Below are 20,476 nucleotides of genomic sequence, written 5' to 3' on the forward strand. Positions count from 1 at the left end.
CTGCAAAAACAACGTTGATACGGTGTGATTGAGGACTTTGCACAATGCAACAGCTATATTTTTTCCGGTAATTTTTATCTTTTTCCTGAATTGTGTGTACAATTTGTACATTTTGAAATAAAAACGAGAAGGAGGAATAAATTGGTACACCAAACACATTTTCAACGAAACTTTTTTTCTGAAAGTAACGCTTTTGCGCCAATTGTTGTACGCACTGTGGTAGCGGAACTGTCACTCAGCAGAGGCGTTAGTTCTGACAGCAGGCAGCTGACAGCAACGAGCGAGAGGAGTGTGATAAAAAATATCTCGGATTATTCTAGTCGCTTGAAAAGGAAGGTGTAATACGTGCAGAATCCGAACGAAACAAGCTGACGGTGTGCAATTAGCAGCGAAAGAAAGTGCATGCATAGAAAATGTCCAGTGAAACAGACAGCAGCAGTGAAAGGTAATTTAATGATGCATCCACCGTAGCACAAGCTTTTCGCCGGGTTGCTATTCGTTCTCCGGTGGCACAACAGCAGCGCCAGTCACTTTCTCGCCTCCCCACAAAATCCCGTCACCGTACGGATTCGGTTTCGTTCTCGAGAATGCGACTCCTTTACATAATCAAACTCCGGAGAAGCTATGTGGGACAGGATGAGGATGAGATTCACGAATATTTTCTAGTGTTCTCTGATGGTGGTATAATAAACACAGTCAACTCATGATTGAAGTGTTTCCCTTGTTGGGAAAACTGATCTTATGAAGAAAATACCTACCTTTTGGTGACTGTCGTGTTCCAGCAAAAACGGACACCGACCCCATCATCAGTGGCGCTGAGAATATTGACCTTGAACTTGAGAAGCAACCCTTACCTTCTCATTTTAATCGCATGCTTCAGTGGAGCAACAACGTGCAGACGTGAAGAGGTCAACTTACATGGTTTCAAAAGTTTACCGGATTTACGTTATTTTGTGCACTTTATCAATTGTATTACCGGATCGGTTAAGGAATATCTATTTTCGTAAACGTATGCGTATGCGGATTCTATTTTTAAGTTCTATTTTGGCCCATACCGGCTTCGATCCAGCTGAGTGCGCTCTTTAGTTAGGTTTGAATATTTAGCTACTTGATTTAATAATTATCAGCAATATTTGGTTACATTAAAATTTAATTGATTCTGATCGATTTATAAATGCTTTATGGTAAAAGAAAACTTGTCCTTGTCCGGATTTTTTTCTGTTGTAAATCGTAGGAACGTAATAATCAGATTTAAGAACCTTTCATACGTATTTGTTTTTACTAACTAAATGTTTTGTCCCTTTTTGTTTCCTTTTGCACGCCAACGCATCATTCCATCGACCATACCGTTGTGTTTGACCACCCTTGAACGTTGATGCCAAAAACTACGCGAAACCGTTGCTCAGAACTTGACCTAATTGTAATTAGCACTAACCTATCGAACACGAAACGCAACTTTGAAGTTTCCTTGGCCATAATAAGCGAAGTGCACCCACAAATCACGGAAGGTTGACCAACTGCGAGCCAGTCGGAAGGAGTGAACGATCCGCGGAAGTGCATTGCATCGTGCATAGAGAACGTGCAACTCGTTCCGAGTGTTCCGGTGTCCACAGATTGGGAACAGTTAAGAGAAACAGCAAGGAAAACGGTTGCCACTCCAGGAAGGGTCACAGTGCGGCAAGACATTTAGACCGGCTTTTGTGCGAGTAGAGTATCATGTCCGAGCTTCCGGTTGAAACCAAACGATTAAGTCCCATCGAGTGAGTGTCATTTTAAGAGAGTAAACATCTTTAGTAGTGGTTGGTAATAAGTGGTGAATGTTTGTAATCAATAATTTTTATATTGTTACGTACCTTTTAAGGCATTTGAGTGCATGCAAAACTTTGTAGTTTGTAGGGTAATTGGTTCAAACAGTTGATCCACAGTAGAACGATCATACGGCATTATATTTAATTTGCATTAAGTTAGCATTGTAACAATTACAATTCTTGTCTGTGCTAGCTAAATAAAAATATGTATTATTATCGGTAAAAGGGTAGCGAAAACATTGTTCAGTAGCGTTGATTTGCAACATTTGTTTCGATGTGGTAAAAGACTTGTTTCGTGTAGATAGTTTTAGTTTCAATTTGTTCATAACATGTACATCTACTACTACTTATTGTGGTTCATTTTTTTTTCATTCCAGCGAGCTAATATCCCCTACCGTTCGCGTTATACGGGAAGTGTACGAGGGTGAAAATGCACACGAAATGTTCCAGACCGACCTCAACAAGGCACTGTTCGATAAGGTGCGGTTCATCGTCATCGAACCGACAAGACTCGGTGAGGAAACGGAACGATGGATTGCGGTCGGCAACTGTCTGCACAAAACCTCCCTAATTAGTGGAGCGGCATCGATAGCCATTAGTGAGTGTTTGATCAAAAGAGTGGACGATCGAGCGCGAGAGCTTATTTGAGAAATAATGTTTTCTTCTACCCTTCATTTTGTGCAGGTCTCATCTGGCGGGAAAAGCTCACAATCTACAGTGCTTCCTTCTGCGCCGTATCGATGTTCTGCACAAGCCTCTATGCCATCTGTTGGACCTGTGATCCGTGTGTAGAGTATCAGGTAAGCTACCGGACAAGATGGAAGTAATGATGCTGGGCATCATCATCATATCCGTTCGTCTGCTAATAATTGCTCGTTTTGTTTGGGTTTATCTGATTAGGTGGAGCGAAAACAGAGAAACCTCATGAAAATCCCGGTACCGGAAGGTGCATCCTCGCCAGTGGTATTGGTACACACAGGTAACCGACTTGCCACGTATAGCCACCGAATAATGACCGCACTAGCAACGTCCGTGTGCGTGTGGACCGTGTATAGGGCACTGAAATAGGAGCGCTAAAAACGATCGCACCTTTAATAAGCCAACCTTTGTCCAGACGCGTTTTGACGGTGGCGTTCTTATTTCAATAACCGTGCATCACCTGTAGGATAAATAGAAAACGTTGGTGGAAATATATCACTGCCTTATGCAGGGTGGTGAACGAGCATCAGCACTAGAACAAAACAATCGGAAGAAAGACCAGCCAGACGTACGTACGTACCACCTTTTATCTTGTAGGAGTAGTGTGTAAAATATTCTTTCTTCCCTCGCGAAATAACAATGTGATGGCTGATTGTTAGTTGCTCAAAAACCAAATCACATGTATGTGCCGTTGAGAGAGATAGTGAGAACACCGTCAAGAGAATAACGAAGGAAACAGGAAGGATATGTAATCGATCTTGACAGGCAGCATGCAGAAGGAACATGTCCTTGCTCGTCTGCGTCCTGTTAGTTGTGACTGATATTATGTATGTTGTGAAGCTGATATCGCTTTCGGGCAGAGTCAAACGATATCGAACGATCTTTGGCTTGGCTTGCCAAAGCGATCTAGGAAGTTAAGATCAAAGATCACCAAAAACCCGTTTGTTGAGAAAGTAGGTAACGGAAATGTTTGCATTTTTTTTTTCTGTTCACATGTGAAAACATTAATTTATAGCAAAAAAATGGTGGTTTAGCTTTTTGTGGGTTACTGTAGGTCTGTTTTCTTTTAGCTTTTAACATGCATTGTTTTTGTATTTTTGTTTGCATCTCGAACATAATTTCTTTTTGAATTGGAAGAGAAAGGCGAATACGTTTAGGAAGAATGATACAACAAAAAGACGCTTTTATTGTATTGCCCTGTGTTGTGCTGCGAGGAAATCGTTTGGCGAAAAGGAAAAGGCTGATTAGAAGAGGTTCAGACGTTCGGGTGGATAGGGGATGGAAAAAAAACTAAACCTATGAGAGACCGATAGGGAAAGAGAATCAATTTAGTAGCTGCATTTAAGACGATAAGGAGCCAAATGGTAGTATTTCAAACGACAATTGTTTACAGCGTGAAACAAGCTCACGTGCGTGCACGTGTACGACAAGCAAAATGGAAAAAATGAAAGAGTTGAACACAAAAGTAGTTCCAATTGGAGTCGTTTGATCGGGCTGTTATGTTTGCTGATGTAACTACAAAAGCATAATCAACACCATCAGAGCGCTTTTGTTCGTGAGAAGTAGAAAAATGGACGAATAAACTAGATTGGAACGAACTGTTGATTTCACTAGCCAGGTTGGAAGTGTTAAGAACAATGTAAAAGCATTTAAAATGCAGTCATCGTGTGTAGTTACGTTTCTTTTATTTATGCTGCAATCGAATGGGTAAATGTACTTTCCGGGGAACTAAATTTCAAAGGCATTCACGAATAAGAACCGCAAAAGTTGTTAAAAATGTAGTACACGAAAAGAGATATGCACAATGCGACAACACGTGATCAGAGCAACGCAACTGCTAAAGCAAAGAAATTATCAAAGACAATTTCGTTTTGCGTAGAGGAAGGTTTACGAAGCTGTAGCAAGTGTTGAAGGAAGATTTAGGCAATTTTAGGAGCTCGTCTCTACAATCATTGCGCGCAACAAGAGGATTAAAATTGAATCCCTTCGATCAAAGTTCCTTGTGTTCCGTTCCAAACAAATGAAGGGTGACTGACGTTAACATGGTCCACTTAATTTACAGCATTACAAACGCACTTAGCGGATGCAATAAGGAAGATCGACAAGTTCCTTCTTCGGAACCTTCATTGCAATGGAAGGAATAACGAATGTATTAAAGCGTTTTAATGAAACCCTTTCACTTTTTTTCGTTGACCAATAAAAAAAACGTCATCTTTTCTTCTCATATCCTCGAGAACAAAATGATATTAGTCAGCAAAGATAGGCACTTTCAGAAATGTTGCCGTAATTGTGGGAAATTACGTACAGTAATTGTAAAATTACTCACGCACTGGAAAACTGGCATATGTTTCGGATAATGGGCAAGGATATGTTGATGAGTGAGGAATTGTTGTAAAATGTGTAAAACTGAATGAACAATGGAAATTAAGCAAAAGAGACAAAATGTTAAAGCAACATTTGTAACATAAAGTTATTCAGCTGTGAAACAACTGTAAGTTATCGAATGAAATGGTTAAGTTTAGTTTTCAATAAAAAAATTAAGAAAAACAAACGAGTTGTGCGTCTGTAATATCCCTTTCGCTTTTGCAATAATTCTGTGTGTTAATCAGGATACACGACGAAATAAACCACAAATCTCAGGATAGCCTCCCAACTGCGTAAGTATCAAACTAACACCAGTGAATCGAATACTTTGTTCTATTTCTCAACATTTTTATTAGTTAATATTTTCATTATTTCTCTTAATGTAGCAGAATTGTATTTTATTCACTCGACACACATTCGTCTCAATGTTACTGAAGTTTGGTCTGATCTGTTGGAAAAAAAGGAAAAATAAAAAGAATTTACTATAGATAACATAGATTCATTTTTTCTAATATAGTTTGTATATGTTTAATGAATAAAACGTTGCAATGTCAGTTGAATTATTTCATTAATCATTAATTGTGGATTTCATGGGTCCAAACTAATTTTTCATCATAATAAAGCAACTATTTTTACTTAATTGTTCAGGAACAGGAAGGGAAGATTATAAATATAATAGATTGAAACTTACCTTTTTTTATTCTAGCTTTCCTTAAATTCTCAAAGTACATTCCATAAAGATAAGAAATACTGAAATGAAGACAAAACAACATGCTCTTATTATGTGTTTCTGGTAATACAATGGAGAGATATACAAATAACCGTATATATCGTTATCAGTAATAAAATTTTTAATCATTCTATCGCCTTAGTATATAGGCTGTATTAGCGTATATTAAAAACCATCATTTTAAAGACTCACTGAAGCATTCTACACTACAAGATGATGGTTACTAGTGAAACACTATTTCAATCTTTTTTGTAGTATAGAACAGCAGCATGAGAATTATACATATAGGTCGAATATTATCGGATGTTAGTAGAGGAAATACTTACATTTACTTCGATTTGAATTACTGCGGGCAGAAGAAACTTGCTGACGGCTGCGAGCATAGCCAATATGGAAACAAAAGAGAAAAAAACCATTGTTTTACATATCTTACAGTAACTTTAAGTTAATGGGAAATTAGCATATAATAGATTTGATTCGATTCAGATTAAAATTAAAATCAATGTTGATTCATTGTCTATCTTACGCAAATGAAAAGATTTCATCATAACGAATGAATTGCAAGGTCATGAAACAAATATTAGCTCCATACATTTATAGTTAATTTACTCACCTTATGTTTCTTCCTTTTAGTTCAGGAGTGTTCTCGTGATGTCCATAATGACGGTTCTGAAAGGAGGAAAATGAAATCCTTTATTATACAAATGAAAACCTCCTAAATAGTACTTTAGATCAGTTAGCGTTAGGATCAGTATGTTTTACGAAGTAACCAAAGTGTAATTCTTTGAGGTGTCCAAAGGTCAAGGATATCTGAATCATCATCGAATGGGTGGAAGTAGTGTACGGCTGCAATTTATGCAATACTAACCTAGAAACTTTTCTGTACCGCTCGCTAGCAAAATAACATTGGTTTCAATTTACTTCAGTAATCTGTAATGGAATAAGAGAAATAATAAACAGTAATAATCGTTCCTCCTTTTTTAATTTCTTCTATGAAAATATGTTCGTAATTCCATTATCAGATGAGAAGTTATTTTCATTTCAACCTTGAGTATGAGGCGTCAGAGTATATTAAAATCAACCATCATATGAGTGAAAAAAACGAAGCAAATAGTCATATATGTATTCGATAGGAGGGAACTAACTACTTACCACTTTAACATTGTTTTGATGTCCAATTTATGATAGGATTATAAAGGTATACACCGGCATTTAAAACGACTGGAACGAAACAAGCGATACAGTCAGTAAAGTTAAAAAAGATTCTGGTTTAGATTGGATGCGATTATCAATATGATACGTTTATCAGTTTTAGTTTTATATCAATGTAATTCAACAGTCTATCTTACGAAAATAATGAATATCATCACATAACGTTTGCACGAAGCTAAACACATCCAACGTATAATAATTTCAGTGTTCGATAATTGCTTACCTCTTTTCTATCATACGACTTAAACGCAATTAAAATCAGTCAAGATGCTTTCCCGTTCATATATCCTGTAAGACGAATAAATACAAAGTTAAGTTACCAACTACACCGCAAAGAATAGTACGTTATAAACTTACATTTTTACAAAAAAAGATGCAAGCCAACGTCGTATCAATACTGATTCACACTCCTGAAGTTGATCCTCCATTTCCCAACACAAATACACACGAAGGATACACCGAATTGTTGAAAATGATGGATACACTATTTCTGAAAGAAAAGAAAAAACACAATAAATTAAACCCTTAGCCAAAAGGCTTAACATTCGGTTTGTGTACTTACCCTAAATCTAATGAAGGGCGAGACCATATAATAATGCACGACGACAACCTGCCTGTAAGAGTTGGGTGAAAATGGGTGGTATTTTAGTGAAAATGAATCTGAACAGTAATTATGAGTTTGATGTTTGCAGAACAAGCTTCAGATTCGCATTTTTAACCAAAGAAAAGTCTTGAGTGTCCAAAGGTCATAATTTGCAATTCATCATTGAATGTACAAAATTTAAAAGCTTGCCTGTACTTCAAACGACACTTACCATTGATAGGATTGACGCGATGACAGTAAAGCCACCTGTGCACAGCAGATTCAGAACGCATATCGCGTCCGAATGTCCTCGAGCTTCTTTGCCACCTCACTGGGTGTCCGTCCCAGATCCGACGCAATGCTCTTCTGTTTAGCCGGATCGAGCGAGGTGAACTGTTCGCACAGATCTCCATCCATTACATTCTTCACCGGGAAGTAATAGCTGCGGTAGCTCAAATGATCCCGTCCGCACAATGGTGGATTTTCGTTTCTCATGTGCATTTCCAAATGTTGGAAGAAATCAAAATCTTCGCGGCTCGTGAAAGGCACCAGTGCACCAACCGTACCGCTCATCGTAGCGTAGATAAGAGATTCCGAACCACCCGGGATGAGTGTTGCCTTCTGTAGCGACATCACGATCTCGCCCAGATGGAAGGTACAAATGTTTTCTGCCTTCTGCGAAGCGCCGTTCAGCAGGCCACGATCCCACAGCGCTTTGTTGCCGGTCGGATCTTCGTCCACATCGTCCGACACTGAGTGCGGCAGGCGCAAAATGGAAATGTTGCCGAACTTATCGCCAGTTGCAATCGTATCGTAATCGAGCAGGGTGGCCGATGTGATCCACCGGGGATGTGTGTCGTCGGCAAAGATGATGAGCTGGTTCTCTGCCCGCTTGTACTTAATGCAGTACACCGATTCCTGCACGTCCGATACGTACACGCGCTGGCCCATGCCCTGAATATTCACGATCTGGTTCGGAATGTGTTTGTTCTCACATTTACGCAGCAGCTTCTTCTTGCCTAGATCGTAGATGCGTAGCACCTTTCCGATACCGGCCAGCAGTCGTCCCTGGAACGGACAGAGCGCACCGGGCGCATCATCAATCTCGGTTCGATGCATGTGCTCGAGCTGATGCGTCTGGCTATCGACCTTGTAGACATCGATGAACCCTCCTTGGCTGATTTTGGGATTTATCTGCAAATCTTTAGCCACACCCGCCACCACGTACCACTTCTGATCGACGGCAAAACGCACCAACGCCAATGACAGTACTGCCTCATTCTGGGCCAGTTGCACCTTCGAGTATGTGTGACCATTGATCGGATCCATCACACGAATCTGGGACGCCCACATACCGGTACCGGCTTTCGGTGACGAGAACACATCCTCCGGCAACACTTCATTGATGAACGCGTCTGCCATCTCGTTCGCCAGCTCCTGTTCATCCTCTCCGGCCGCTTCGCGCATTTCATCCGCCATCTGCTTCTTGCGGATGGTTTTCGTTTCTTCCGTGTATGCGTTATGGTCCGTTTCGCTGATGATCAGCTTGCCCGTTTCGTGATGAATGGCAAACCGCTTGGGGGTATATTCCAGCGGGAAGGTTATCTGATTGAACACGGCTCCCAGCTTCTCGAGTGCAAGAATTCGCAACGTATTGGTCGAGATGGCCACAATACCTTCCGAACACTGTTCGCTCGAGAATCCGGACGCATACTCTAGCGTTTCGTACGACAGAGGCGTCAGATGGAAGCGGTTCTGATAGTAATAGCTCAGCCAGGAACGACTCGACATTGCAAGAACCGCCTCGGAACCTTGCATCTGAATGCGGAACAGCTTAACAGGACGCGAACCGAGGTAACGTGTTCGCGTGTCGGCCAGATCGCCCGAAACCGGATCCAGCACCGTGCGCAACAGTACTCCGTTGGTGAGACCAATGTTTAGATAAATGCACCCAGTCGTGGTTGTGACGCCGTCGTCCTCGGATGATTCGATTGTGCCCATTTCGACGATGCACAGAGACTCGGCGGCCGAGGGTAGAGCTTGCATGGACCGTGGGGAAAGACAGTCCGTTGGATCCAACGATATGATGCGTACGGTGTTGTCGGCCAAACCGACGGCCAAGAACCATGACCGTTGTTCACCGGTGGGCACCGACCCAAGAGCCATGCACATAACTTCGCTCGGCATTTTCTTGCGCTCCGTATACTCGTTCAGTTGTCCAGTCTGGAAGCAGGCAACATAACATAACGATAACAGTTAATAAACGAAGATGTTATGCATGTGTTGCGATTCATCGTACTGTACATATTCAGCACTGCAGAACACATGTTATATTTAAAAGATTCTTCAAGAGAATTCAGTTTGGAAATTCATCAATAAAGGGTAAGCCACGCTACCAATGATGCATGACAATGTTTACTTACCGGATCCATTTCGAAGTACACAAGCTCGCCACCGGAAAGTGCAATTACCACCTGGCGCTGATTGACTGCACATTTCATGATGGTTTTCTTGCCTGGCGCTTTCCATTCGTTCACACGCTTGTCCGCGCGAATGTGGCGAATGCCGTCCGGATAGACCTGCACCAGTGCATCGTCACCGAGCGCACTGCAGCAAAGGGTCGGCGTCGTACCGAGGAAGCCACTGTCCGTCACTTCCTCGACCGTGTCGCCAATACTCAGCACAAGCGTCGCATTTACGAACGATACGATGATGTACGCATCGAACTCGTCTGGAAGAAAGAAAGCAGAACAACACAACAATCCACCAGTGGTCCTTTTGAACGCAATTGCCCATGGCTTTCGGGGCTGGGCCGGCACGGTTTTATGACTCGTGCTAATAATGAAATGTTGCCTAACTGTTTTGCCGCTTCTAAAGCAGTGGTAGTAAAGTATTTCGTTCCTATCATAAATGTATCGCTTTTCTTACCTACTGGCCAACGGTCTTTTTAAAAGTGTGTGTGTACGATAGATCACATTTGCCAACACACTTCTCTCACACAATGCCTGAAAATGAGAGGAAAACTGGTGTTTGTGATTGCAATTTCTACTCATGTTTGGGAATTCCTACAACCAACCTAAACGCTGACAAAGGCACGTTAATGGAGGATTCCGACATTATCGATAATAGCACCGTATGTGTACGAACGTTCTCCATTACTGAGATGTCGCCTTTAGGTTAATCGCATTAAACTTATCGACGAACACCAGCTTTTAGAATTATTATCATACTTCATTTTACTTAATGTACTAAGCCTTAACCGGATGTACAGCAGCTGGACATGAAATGCGCGCTACGTGTAAAGACAGGAAATTAAATTCACTTCAACTTCAAAAGCCATTTATATTAACCGGTGTGATAAAAAAAAGACAATCTCGCGCACAAGGGTTCGTTCCGGATATCGGCACCGGTCCCGTCGACTTACGTTCCTTTGAGTTTTGTTTTATAACGCCTTATTAGCTCTTTACAATCGCTATTGCATATCATGTCCCGCTATAATCCTCTCAAAATGACGCATGCACAGTAATAGTTCGAATGTGACCTTAAAACACACTTACCATCGATTCGTTTCTTGACGGTCCACACGGCATTCGGATTACCGGGCAGCTCCGATACAGCCATTTCCGACACCTCCAGACCATGTCGCAGCACCCGGATGGAGGAGCGTGGTCCTCGTCCGCAAGCCAAGTACAGCTGCGGTGTGTCTTCGTTGGCGAGATCCCCGACCTGACAACCGAGGATCGGTGCGTACGATGGAATATCGTCCACCATCACCAAATTCTTCAGCTGTCTTGGTGCGAAGAAGAACGTATCGCCCTCCTCGAGCGGCATCGCAGAACTGAACTCCGGTTCATCATCATCATCGCCGAGATGTGCGATCTGGTACAGATAGTGATTACCGAACTCGCAGGCCACAAACAGGAAGCCGGTCTTGAGCACGCACATGGCCGTCGCTGGCGGCACCGTGTCGAAGTACTTTAGCTTTATTTCTGATACGACGTCATCGTCGGTTTCGAGCGTCACCTTGAAGATGTCACCCTGTTCCGTTTGCACCAAGAAAAAGTACATCGATTTGGTACGATGCGTGGCCGAACAGATGAAGATCATGCCCCGTTCGGGATCGTCCAGATCGTTGCGGCGGCGCGGAATCGGACAGCGGATGTCGTGTTGATCGCCCAAATTTTTGTACGTCAAATAATTCTCCGAGCAGATCAACACACCGGACGGACCGTCGTTACCACCCGGCACGGATATGAGAAAGTTCGCATGCTCTTCGAGCGGTTCCGAATACTTTCGCACCACGTGGTTCAATCCGAGATCAAGCTCATAGAAGGTCAGCGTTTGCTGTGTCTTGGTGGCCGCTTCACCGGTTGGATCCGTGTCGGCTTCCTCGTAATCGATCTCCAGACAGGCAAACATCGGATTCTCGAATCCGACGTCGACGCCCACCATGTGGTATGTTAGTGTGTTGGATTTGTGCGCTTCCAACGGAGACGAAATGGTAAGCCGAGCCTCGGAATCGCGGTTCAGGATGTAAACCAGCTTTTGCTTTTCGACTGCTCCAATCATGACGGCACGACCCTTTGGATCGATTGCCAAATACTGACCGGGTACGATGCGCCGACATCCTGACTTGCCGAATGTTTCCTGGTGAACCTTTTCGAGCTGATTCTTCGCCGGGTTATATTCCAGGATCACAATGCGTCCCGAATCAGAACCGATCACGGCATAATCTGTACGAAAATAAAAAAAATACCACATGAAAACCTCTCCAATGGATTGATGTTTCATAAAATAAAGTATTTGCCACACTGAAAAGGTGTAAGCGCAAGATTCAATTCAAGGCATGATTTCAACACTTCCTCAAAAGCGACTTGCGTCCGTATCATGCTTGCTATGGGCGTTACATTAGTTTTCTTGCACACTACTGCTGACCGGTGAGGACAGTAAACGTGTACCTGAAGCAAGACCGCCGTACCACATTTTCCCAAACGATTGATGTACAACATAACCTCACTTTCATGCTGCAACGTGTAACCGAAGCAACATGCGACATTTGCACCGCTTGATGCACACCCTATCTCACTTTCGAGCTAACAAAACCATCATGGCATCCAAAATTATCGATGCATAATGAAACGTGTAGTCGGGGCTTCAAAAAGCATTGCGACGGAAAAAAAACAAGCTAACCTACCTTTCGACCCGCCCGTAAGTCGGAAGGACATCAATGAGCGTATGACGCCGAACACTTCCGTCTGCAGCAACGTATGAACCTTGCCCGTGTTCGGATCCGGCCGTACCAGCTCCAGACCTTTGCCCTTGGCAAGCAAAATTTCCTGCAACTTGGTGCCGGCAAAGCTTCCGTGCACGGCATGCGTGATGCCGGTGGCACGTTGTAAGATGAAGTTGTACAGATACATCTTGGCGTTAAACCGTCAATTGGTACATGCGCTTCGTGTAAAACTTTACAATTTCAGCGCGTTTTCACGATTGTGCGTGACGTGCTTCGTTCTGAACGAAAAGATTCTCCTGCAAAGATGGTCGAAAGATGGCATTTTACAGTAACAACCCTCTTTGAGGTTAAGGCGTCGCACCGTGAGCATCACCATCTGCTCTTGCGCTGAGGGAGAGTAAAATCTCGCACACAGCCCGTTACATGCGATTTAACAACATACTTACCATGCAAAGTTATTTTCTTAGGCGATTAATCCCAGCAGTTGTACTGCATTTCAGCAGCAAATGCACGTGACTACCGTAGAACGCGACCACAAATTTTCGTCCGTGTCGGCAGGAAGTGCGTGAGAAAATGGCCGATTGTAGAGTTCACTGCGAGAAAGAAAGCGAACGGAAGCCAGAATAGAAGAGTCTGCACAACGAACTGCATTGTGACGTTTCCCTGTTTGACATTAAGGTACCACAGCTCAAGCTGTGTTTGTAATGATAAAATTAATTTATTCTATTGCAAAATGTGTTTAAAACACATGAACACTGAAATAAACATGAGCAAAGTTGTGTTTTCTTCCGTATTATGAATACAAAAGCACCCATCCGTAATTCAAACATAAAAATAAATTAGAATTTACCAAAAGCACCTGACTAAAAACACCGATTTTTTTCGTTTCAAACAATTGTTTGTCTATTTAACATAATTCCATGTGAAAGCCACCCTAAAAATGACTCACTAATAAATATAACATACCCTCGAATAATGTCGAGAATTGTAGAATATTCTAGTAATTCCAGAACATTTCGGTCACACCATCGAAACGTCTGATGCACCCTGTAATTGGTTTCTCGAATCTTCATCGCCCTGTTCGAGATCTCTCTGGACGATTCGTGAGAGGCGCTCATTCATGTATATAAGCGGCGAAGAGCGCGCTCGGGAATCATCAGTTCAAATCCAACAAAGCGCCAAAGCAAACCGCCAAAGCGATTCTATCCACATCCAACTCCGAAGAAGGACATTTTGCCAAGTGAAGTGAAAGTGAGAAGGAATTATTCTTGTGCAAGCCGTCGTAGTATTCCAGTGCAACAACAGTGAAAATGTCGATCGTACCGATTTTCTTCCGCAACTGGTGGGACGACGAGTTCGATCGTCCGCTGTGGAATTCCCGGCTTCTGGATCAGCATTTCGGTGGCGGAGTGACCGCAGATGACCTTCTGAACGCCATGGCATCAGTGAACGATCGTCGGCTGCAGCAACGCCATCACCATCATCATCTACAGCCGACTCGGTACAGCCGTCCCTGGCACAGCTCCTGTGTGACCACCAAGAGAGACAGTGGATCCACGGTGAACGTCACGGGCGACAAGTTCCAGATTAACCTGGATGTGCAGCAGTTTTCGCCGGAAGAGATCTCGGTGAAGTACGTGGACAAGTCGATCGTAGTGGAGGGCAAGCACGAGGAGAAGCAGGACGAACATGGCTACATCTCACGGCACTTTGTGCGACGCTATATGCTTCCGAACGGACACAACGAGAACGATATCTTGTCATCTCTCTCATCCGACGGCATCCTGACGATCACATGTCCTCGGAAGGAGATCGAACCAAAGAAACCTGAACGCTCCATTCCAATCACACACACTGGACAGCCGCTGAAGAAGCTGGCCGAAAATGCATCTACGGACAGTGCATTGGGCAAAAAGGCAGGAGAAAAAATGGAATCATAAGTCTGCATCATTTCATCATCATTTTATTTAACCTGATTACTTTCTAAATGTCTAATAAAATTTTAATTTAAATGTTTGCTTTCATGTAAAAACAAACATTGCGTTTTGTCTTATTTGTTGCTGTGAGAGTTGAAAGAAAAAAAGAATTGAAATTAATAAATATTATCTGTTTAAAGATGTGTTCAAATGATATTGAAGCTTGTATGAGAAAAGTTAATCCACGAAAAGTACAGTGATCTGAGTTAGATATCAAATGCAAGGGCGAGGGAAGCCGATGAGTGATTCATATATATATAGCCTTAGGTTTTTTTTAAAAATAATTTCGTAAAATTTATAAATGTGATATATTTTAATGCGAATTAGTTGCAATAAATTTCTTTTCACTTAAATAAAGCTTTAAATTAAAAAAAAATAAAAAATATAAAATAAATTCAGCTCGAAAATTTCATAAGACTTACCCCTTGCCGTTTTTCGACCAATTAGCAAAATTTGAAAAAATGTTCTATTTTCATGCGAAATAGTAACAATAAGTTTCTTTTTACTCAAATCATAAAAATAATAAAAAATAAAAAAATCTGTAAATTTGCCAAGGCTCCTAAATCTCCTAAGGCTCATTTTTGCGGCAAGTTTTGCCTATAACTCGGTCGGTATCCAACGGATCGCCAATCTTTAACCTGTGGTCGATAGATGGCACCAATGGCTACATTTTCTTCTTGGACGGCCATGCCCTGAGATGTCTGTGCCAGAAGTTATTCGAGGAACCAAGTTCCTTACCCTGTTTGAGAAAATGTAAAATTTTCCTCATTTTTGCACCAACTTTTGCCTATAACTCGGTCGGTATCCAACGGATCGCCAATCTTTAACCTGTGGTCGATAGATGGCACCAATGGCTACATTTTCTTCTTGAACAGCCATGCCCTTAGATATCTGTGCCAGAAGTTATTCGAGGAACCAAGTTCCTTACCCTGTTTGAGAAAATGTAAAATTTTGCTCATTTTTGAGCAATGTAGCAAAAATTTTAAATGTGATATATTTTGATGGGAATTTGTTGCAATAAGTTTCTTTTCACTTAAATAGTGCTTTAAATTAAAAAAAGAATAAAAAATCAGAAAAAAATTTCAAAAAAAATTTTCACTTGAAAATTTCATAAGGCTTACCCCTTACGATTTTTTTGGGAAATTTTGCAAAAAAATTTAAATTGATCTATTTTAATGCCAATTAGTTGAAAAAAGTTTCTCTTCACTCAAATAATGCTTTAAATAAAGAAATAATAAAAAAAATCTATAAATTTGCCAATCTTCTAAGGCTCTAGCTTTTGGGATGGTCGTTGACCCAAATGAGCTAGCAACGCAGTGATTAATTTTAGCTTGGATTTTCGAAATCAACAAAATCAAAGTAGTACATGCTTTTAAGCACTTAATTTTAGACTTTTTTACTAGCGGAATATTTCACCAGATTTTTTTCCACAGTATAAATAGAAACAATATTGTTATTTTTTGAATAAAGTTTTATTTTTGTCTCGTTTGTATCATCAACACAAGATTCGCATCTACCGGTATGATAAATGAAATCTGTCCACTTCATTTGTTTACCCAAATGTTTTCGTCCCATCGCGATCGCAATGTCCTTTGTTGCATCGCCAATCCGTAGCTCTTTTGTTTGACCTGTTTGTTTTGATTCGTTTCCAAGCTCTCCGATTTCCTGACCGCCGATAACTTATGGTAAACACATTAACTGGACTGTAGGACTTCCCTGGCTGCATTGGTTTCGTTTATCTTGGTGTTCCATTTCCCTATGTAAGCTTTAAATTCCTGTTCATTGAAATGATCGTCTATTTCGAGTAAAACAAATCACAAACTGGAAACAAAACAGAAAAAGCAAACAGATGTTTTTCAATTATACTACTGCAACTGCTCTCCCCTACGATGGTATATGTATGTACCTTTTTTGTTGTCTATTTCGTTTGTTTTGTTTAGTGTGTTATGTGTAGTTTTTTTTTGTTTATCTTTTATTGCACGCGTTTATGTGTGTTTTGTTCATTTGTTTTATAAATCCCTTCCCTTTCCCTTCCCTAAGTTAACTATTTTACTACTGAGTGTGGTTAGTGGGTCACATTTCATTATTTAGTTCCGTTACGTTAAATAGGTTGTGGGTTCTATTCTGGTTTGATTATAACTTTTTCGACTGTGTGTACTGGTTGTGTAGCTTCATAAAAGCTGTTTCTTTAATATCAATGTTAGTTTTATTACTTTCATGAAGGTTTGGTAGAACGTTTCTTTTGCTGTAATGCAGTCCAACAATATTTTGCAGTTTTTAATGTTTTTTTTTGTTCCTTTCTTTTGTGATTTCTATGCAAACTCGTACTGCCAACCGCACACGACTAATCAAACGTTTCCTTTTTAACCTTAACCATGGATTGCCTTTATCGTCGCTTTCAGATCCTTACCACTAGCGATCAGATCATTAACGGAAGGACTCAGAATGGGGACAAGAACTGAAATAGGAAACGTAGGCAATCATGTCCAAGTTGTAGTCTTGTTAAGGGTGGAATATCAATCCGTTGACACAATGGTTTGTTATGCGGAACTATTGGCATCAATGCTGCTCGAAGAAACATTGCAAAACAGCACTACCATACATAAGCCAGGTGTTGACCCGAATTTACCCTTTCTATGTTCTTCATATATATAATAATCCAACTCTAGTGTGAGTATATCTATTTCTCTGCAAAGGATTAGTTTGCAACAAACAATTCGACCACTAGCGGACAGTCTTAACACACTCTATATGATTCCAACATTTTCAAAACGCGCAACAGTACATAGGTGGTAAAAAATATAAGTGGAAAGCATGTGGTAACATGCATGGTAGGAAAAGTAGATAGAATCAATTTCGTCACTGTGTTTCCAGTATGCTTCAACCCACGCTAACAATTCCATCTTTACCAAACATCAACTTCCTTTAACAGGGTGGTAGTAATGGTGTTGCTTCATCTCGTTAAAAAGTGCTTCACTATGTTTTTACCTTCTCCCAGCAATCGTTCTTCGAAACCCATCGTTTAACATGGCATTAAGGTTTGCGCACCGCCAGCCTCTCCAGCCTATTTAGGAGTTTGATTTTCTAGTTCTGTGTAGGGAACCGCGAACAAACGGTCATATGTTTTCGGTGCGTATGGTTAATTTATGCTTGTTTCGGTCTCTTTCTCTATATGACATTGTTTCTATCATCTTTGGTCACTATTCCTTTGGTTTCAATACTTTTCAAATTATGGTTCTGCATTCGATTCGATTTGCGTTGCGTTTTTCACTCCATTTTCGCTCAACTTTCCTTTTCTTTCTGTCTCATTTGTTCGATTCGTTATTTGTTCTATGCTTACATACAAACAAATCCTGTCTTATGTTTTAGTATTTGTTTTTGATTAATTATTTTGCGGTTTTAATTTATTGAGTTTCTTTCCCCTTTTTTACTCTTTTCCCATTCTAGCATTCCACGCGTATTCATGCGTATTTTGCTTTGCCGACATCTTTTGTTCTTGTATGGTTTAGTAAGAAATTGGTGTTTGTTTGTATTCTACAATTACACAAAATGTCACTCAAAACAGAACTAAACCCCGTTGCTTCTTTTAACGTTTCCCTTTTTTCCCATACTGGATCGATCGTTCTGAATCACATGTTGCTTCCCAATCCTTTATCAATCACTTCGTTCTGCACGGTTCGTCATCACTTTTCTTGCACGTTAATTATCGTTTAATTGACTATTTCACCTATTTCACGACACTACATATGAATGTAGATGTCAACGATGTACGACGAGATACAAAGTCGAAACGAAAAGGTTTAATTATACAGCCATCTAGTTTAAAATTTTCCAGTTTTGATTACACTTTCCGCACGGGAGTTTTAAGTTTTGCTTATTCTTTGGTTATTCTATGTACGATGAACACAACGCAAGAACAACCTTCCGATGCTGCGTTTGATTGGGTATGCACTGTTGCCTTAAATGAACAAACGAGCTGTCAAACGAGTTGATTAGGAATGAATGTTTGTATCATGTTTGCAGTTTGCATGGCAGCAGGCGAGTTGTCATGCGTGTTGCATACCCTGCAGGCTCATTTGCTCAGAGTAACGCCTATAGCCATACTATTCGTGTAACAAAATCACTCGCTTCAGCTCTTTAATAGCTGTTTTAGCGAATTTGAAAAAGTATTTCCTCGGCATGTCTTCCGATCTATAAAAATGACCAAAATGTACAACAAAAAACGCTCACACGCATTTTCGCCCTTACGTACAGTGATGAATTTCGAAAAAAATCCCTTAAATTTAATTTTGTTTTTTTTTTTCTTTTGATTCCCTTCATTTTACCACACCATGTGCATAAATGAAGTTGTGCGCTTGATGTACGGTTTTGTCTTTCCGTGTGTCCCTGTACTCGATGATATTGAACTAACCTAGTGTTTGTTGCTCTTAATATTACACACTAATCGTACACGTTTTTGCACACACACACACACTGATCCCTATGGGAAATATCATCAAGTAGAGTAAAGTGCGTTCCATTGCAGCATAATGTTTGCTGTTCGCGGACCACTACGTACTCATTTTAATAATTTTACTTTCGTTTCATTCTAAGAAGAGTTCCGAAAAAGCACTATCGCTGTGTTTAAATACCGTTGCTACTTTACGATGCTTCTATCTAAAGTAAAAAGTCACCCTCCCTATGGTGATTCTTCCGGTCCAATGTGCCTAGTGCCGCTTACATGCCAAGAAACAGCTAAAGAAAGCAATATCGTTTAGGTATCGAAACTAAGTCAGTCTCAATTTTCGCTTATACGAATGTGTTCCTCAAGTTGGTTGTGTGTGTTTCCTTTGTTTTGTAGAGATTGATAGAGATAGGGAGAGATAAAGTGGAATAAAAAGGAAAATGAGACCTTTCTTTTGTTTTGCTGCATGTTTGATTTTGCTTTGATTTGTTTAATGTACGTTTCTACACGTTTTAATATTTTGTTGCTCAACGTCCAGGTTTTATCTAGCGGGTAGATTTGTATGATTGGTAGTTTCGATCTTGAGTTCATTTTAACGCACTGGTCCATTCTTTGCAAAACAGTTTATCTTGTTTTCTAATTTTTACCCACCAACACAAAACAGTGAACAAATGCGTAGAACATAATATTATTACCATATTAGTTTAGTTTGCTCTACAAATAAATAGTAAAATATGTTACTAATAGTATGTAACACTCCCAAAAACCATTTTGGCAGTGATGAAGAATGACCTTTGTTGGCTGTATCTTAAATCTTAAATGACACAATCGTTCATCGTTTGATACTGTTTGATAGTATCATTTGCCATTCATCGTACCCTGTTGATTGATTTTTGTATCATACTCACAGCTTAGTATCTTTTCCACACAATTAAGTTTTACTTAAAAGATATTATTTATGCATTAGCGATCAATTAAAAAAAGTACTTTCGTTTCATACTTCGGTTTACATTCACACACTCACACATATTTTGTGTTCGTTTTGTTTTCGATAAAATTTTGTTGATACTGTGTGTGTGTCCTATGCAGAGCTGCAAGTAACTACTGTACGTCTTGTAAAGTTATGAGATTTTATTTTTACCCTTGCAATGGATGCCGACATAATTATCCTCTTTCGCTGGTACCGTACCGTCATCGACTTAGGTTCACATTCAGTGGCTAGCTGAAATATTTCAACCCGGCCACCAGCAAAAACTTCTCGATGAACAGCTCCGAATCGAGCACGGCGATATGGGCCGCTCGTCCGATCAGCGCGTTAGCCGTGTGTGGAAGCGCATGGTGTACATCGAATCGGGCCAGTGTCAGATCCTGTCTGGCCAGCATGGGCGCTATTATGTTGTGCACCATTTCACTGCAAAAGGTAAGAA

General features: G+C 40.7%; 4 protein-coding genes across 9 annotated transcripts in view; 2 read left to right on the top strand and 2 right to left on the bottom strand.

Annotated features, from left to right (window-relative positions):
* The first annotated feature begins 239 nt into the window (after positions 1 to 239).
* On the top strand, positions 240 to 5,058 carry LOC125770852 (transmembrane protein 11 homolog, mitochondrial). Its single transcript, XM_049440886.1, has 5 exons — positions 240 to 445; positions 1,407 to 1,760; positions 2,186 to 2,406; positions 2,493 to 2,608; positions 2,709 to 5,058. Exons 2-5 carry the CDS (start codon positions 1,717 to 1,719, stop codon positions 2,874 to 2,876), a joined length of 549 nt encoding a protein of 182 aa, XP_049296843.1. The 5' UTR covers positions 240 to 445; positions 1,407 to 1,716; the 3' UTR covers positions 2,877 to 5,058.
* A 140-nt stretch (positions 5,059 to 5,198) lies between these two features.
* Positions 5,199 to 13,247, bottom strand: LOC125770846 (splicing factor 3B subunit 3). Of its 6 annotated transcripts, none has more exons than XM_049440871.1 (14): positions 13,076 to 13,245; positions 12,591 to 12,925; positions 10,954 to 12,129; positions 9,820 to 10,127; positions 7,629 to 9,619; positions 7,376 to 7,423; positions 7,171 to 7,303; positions 7,037 to 7,101; positions 6,754 to 6,822; positions 6,470 to 6,531; positions 6,215 to 6,270; positions 5,928 to 5,974; positions 5,563 to 5,621; positions 5,199 to 5,319 (listed from the first exon to the last, which is right to left on the bottom strand). In XM_049440871.1, exons 2-5 carry the CDS (start codon positions 12,814 to 12,816, stop codon positions 7,679 to 7,681), a joined length of 3,651 nt encoding a protein of 1,216 aa, XP_049296828.1. In that variant the 5' UTR covers positions 12,817 to 12,925; positions 13,076 to 13,245; the 3' UTR covers positions 5,199 to 5,319; positions 5,563 to 5,621; positions 5,928 to 5,974; positions 6,215 to 6,270; positions 6,470 to 6,531; positions 6,754 to 6,822; positions 7,037 to 7,101; positions 7,171 to 7,303; positions 7,376 to 7,423; positions 7,629 to 7,678. The 6 variants fall into 6 exon arrangements, with proteins under 6 accessions (XP_049296828.1, XP_049296829.1, XP_049296830.1 ...); XM_049440872.1 differs by having other exon boundaries at positions 7,376 to 7,427; XM_049440873.1 differs by lacking the exon at positions 12,591 to 12,925 and having other exon boundaries at positions 13,076 to 13,244.
* A 519-nt stretch (positions 13,248 to 13,766) lies between these two features.
* LOC125770851 (protein lethal(2)essential for life-like) lies at positions 13,767 to 14,827 on the top strand. The gene has a single exon (XM_049440885.1). The coding sequence runs from the start codon at positions 13,940 to 13,942 to the stop codon at positions 14,567 to 14,569; it is 630 nt and encodes a 209-aa protein (XP_049296842.1). The 5' UTR covers positions 13,767 to 13,939; the 3' UTR covers positions 14,570 to 14,827.
* A 1,228-nt stretch (positions 14,828 to 16,055) lies between these two features.
* LOC125771615 (uncharacterized) overlaps positions 16,056 to 20,476 on the bottom strand; it is a 45,518-nt gene continuing 41,097 nt past the window's right edge. The window contains exon 8 of the mRNA XM_049442406.1: positions 16,056 to 20,460. Coding sequence (XP_049298363.1) covers positions 20,268 to 20,460 — 193 coding nt within the window. The 3' untranslated portion in view covers positions 16,056 to 20,267. The remainder of the gene's footprint in view (positions 20,461 to 20,476) is intronic.

Source organism: Anopheles funestus, chromosome 3RL (assembly GCF_943734845.2).
Source record: "Anopheles funestus chromosome 3RL, idAnoFuneDA-416_04, whole genome shotgun sequence".
Taxonomy (NCBI): Eukaryota; Metazoa; Arthropoda; class Insecta; order Diptera; family Culicidae; genus Anopheles; species Anopheles funestus.

Coding starts and splice junctions, on each gene's coding strand:
- LOC125770852 (XM_049440886.1), top strand. CDS start 1,717: ATGTCCGAGCTTCCGGTTGAAACCAAACGATTAAGTCCCATCGA. Junction 1,761..2,185: donor AAACGATTAAGTCCCATCGA/GTGAGTGTCATT, acceptor TTTTCATTCCAG/CGAGCTAATATCCCCTACCG. Junction 2,609..2,708: donor ATCCGTGTGTAGAGTATCAG/GTAAGCTACCGG, acceptor TTATCTGATTAG/GTGGAGCGAAAACAGAGAAA.
- LOC125770846 (XM_049440871.1), bottom strand. CDS start 12,816: ATGTATCTGTACAACTTCATCTTACAACGTGCCACCGGCATCACGCAT. Junction 10,128..10,953: donor CGTCAAGAAACGAATCGATG/GTAAGTGTGTTT, acceptor TCTTTCTTCCAG/ACGAGTTCGATGCGTACATC. Junction 9,620..9,819: donor TGTACTTCGAAATGGATCCG/GTAAGTAAACAT, acceptor GCCTGCTTCCAG/ACTGGACAACTGAACGAGTA.
- LOC125770851 (XM_049440885.1), top strand. CDS start 13,940: ATGTCGATCGTACCGATTTTCTTCCGCAACTGGTGGGACGACGAGTTC.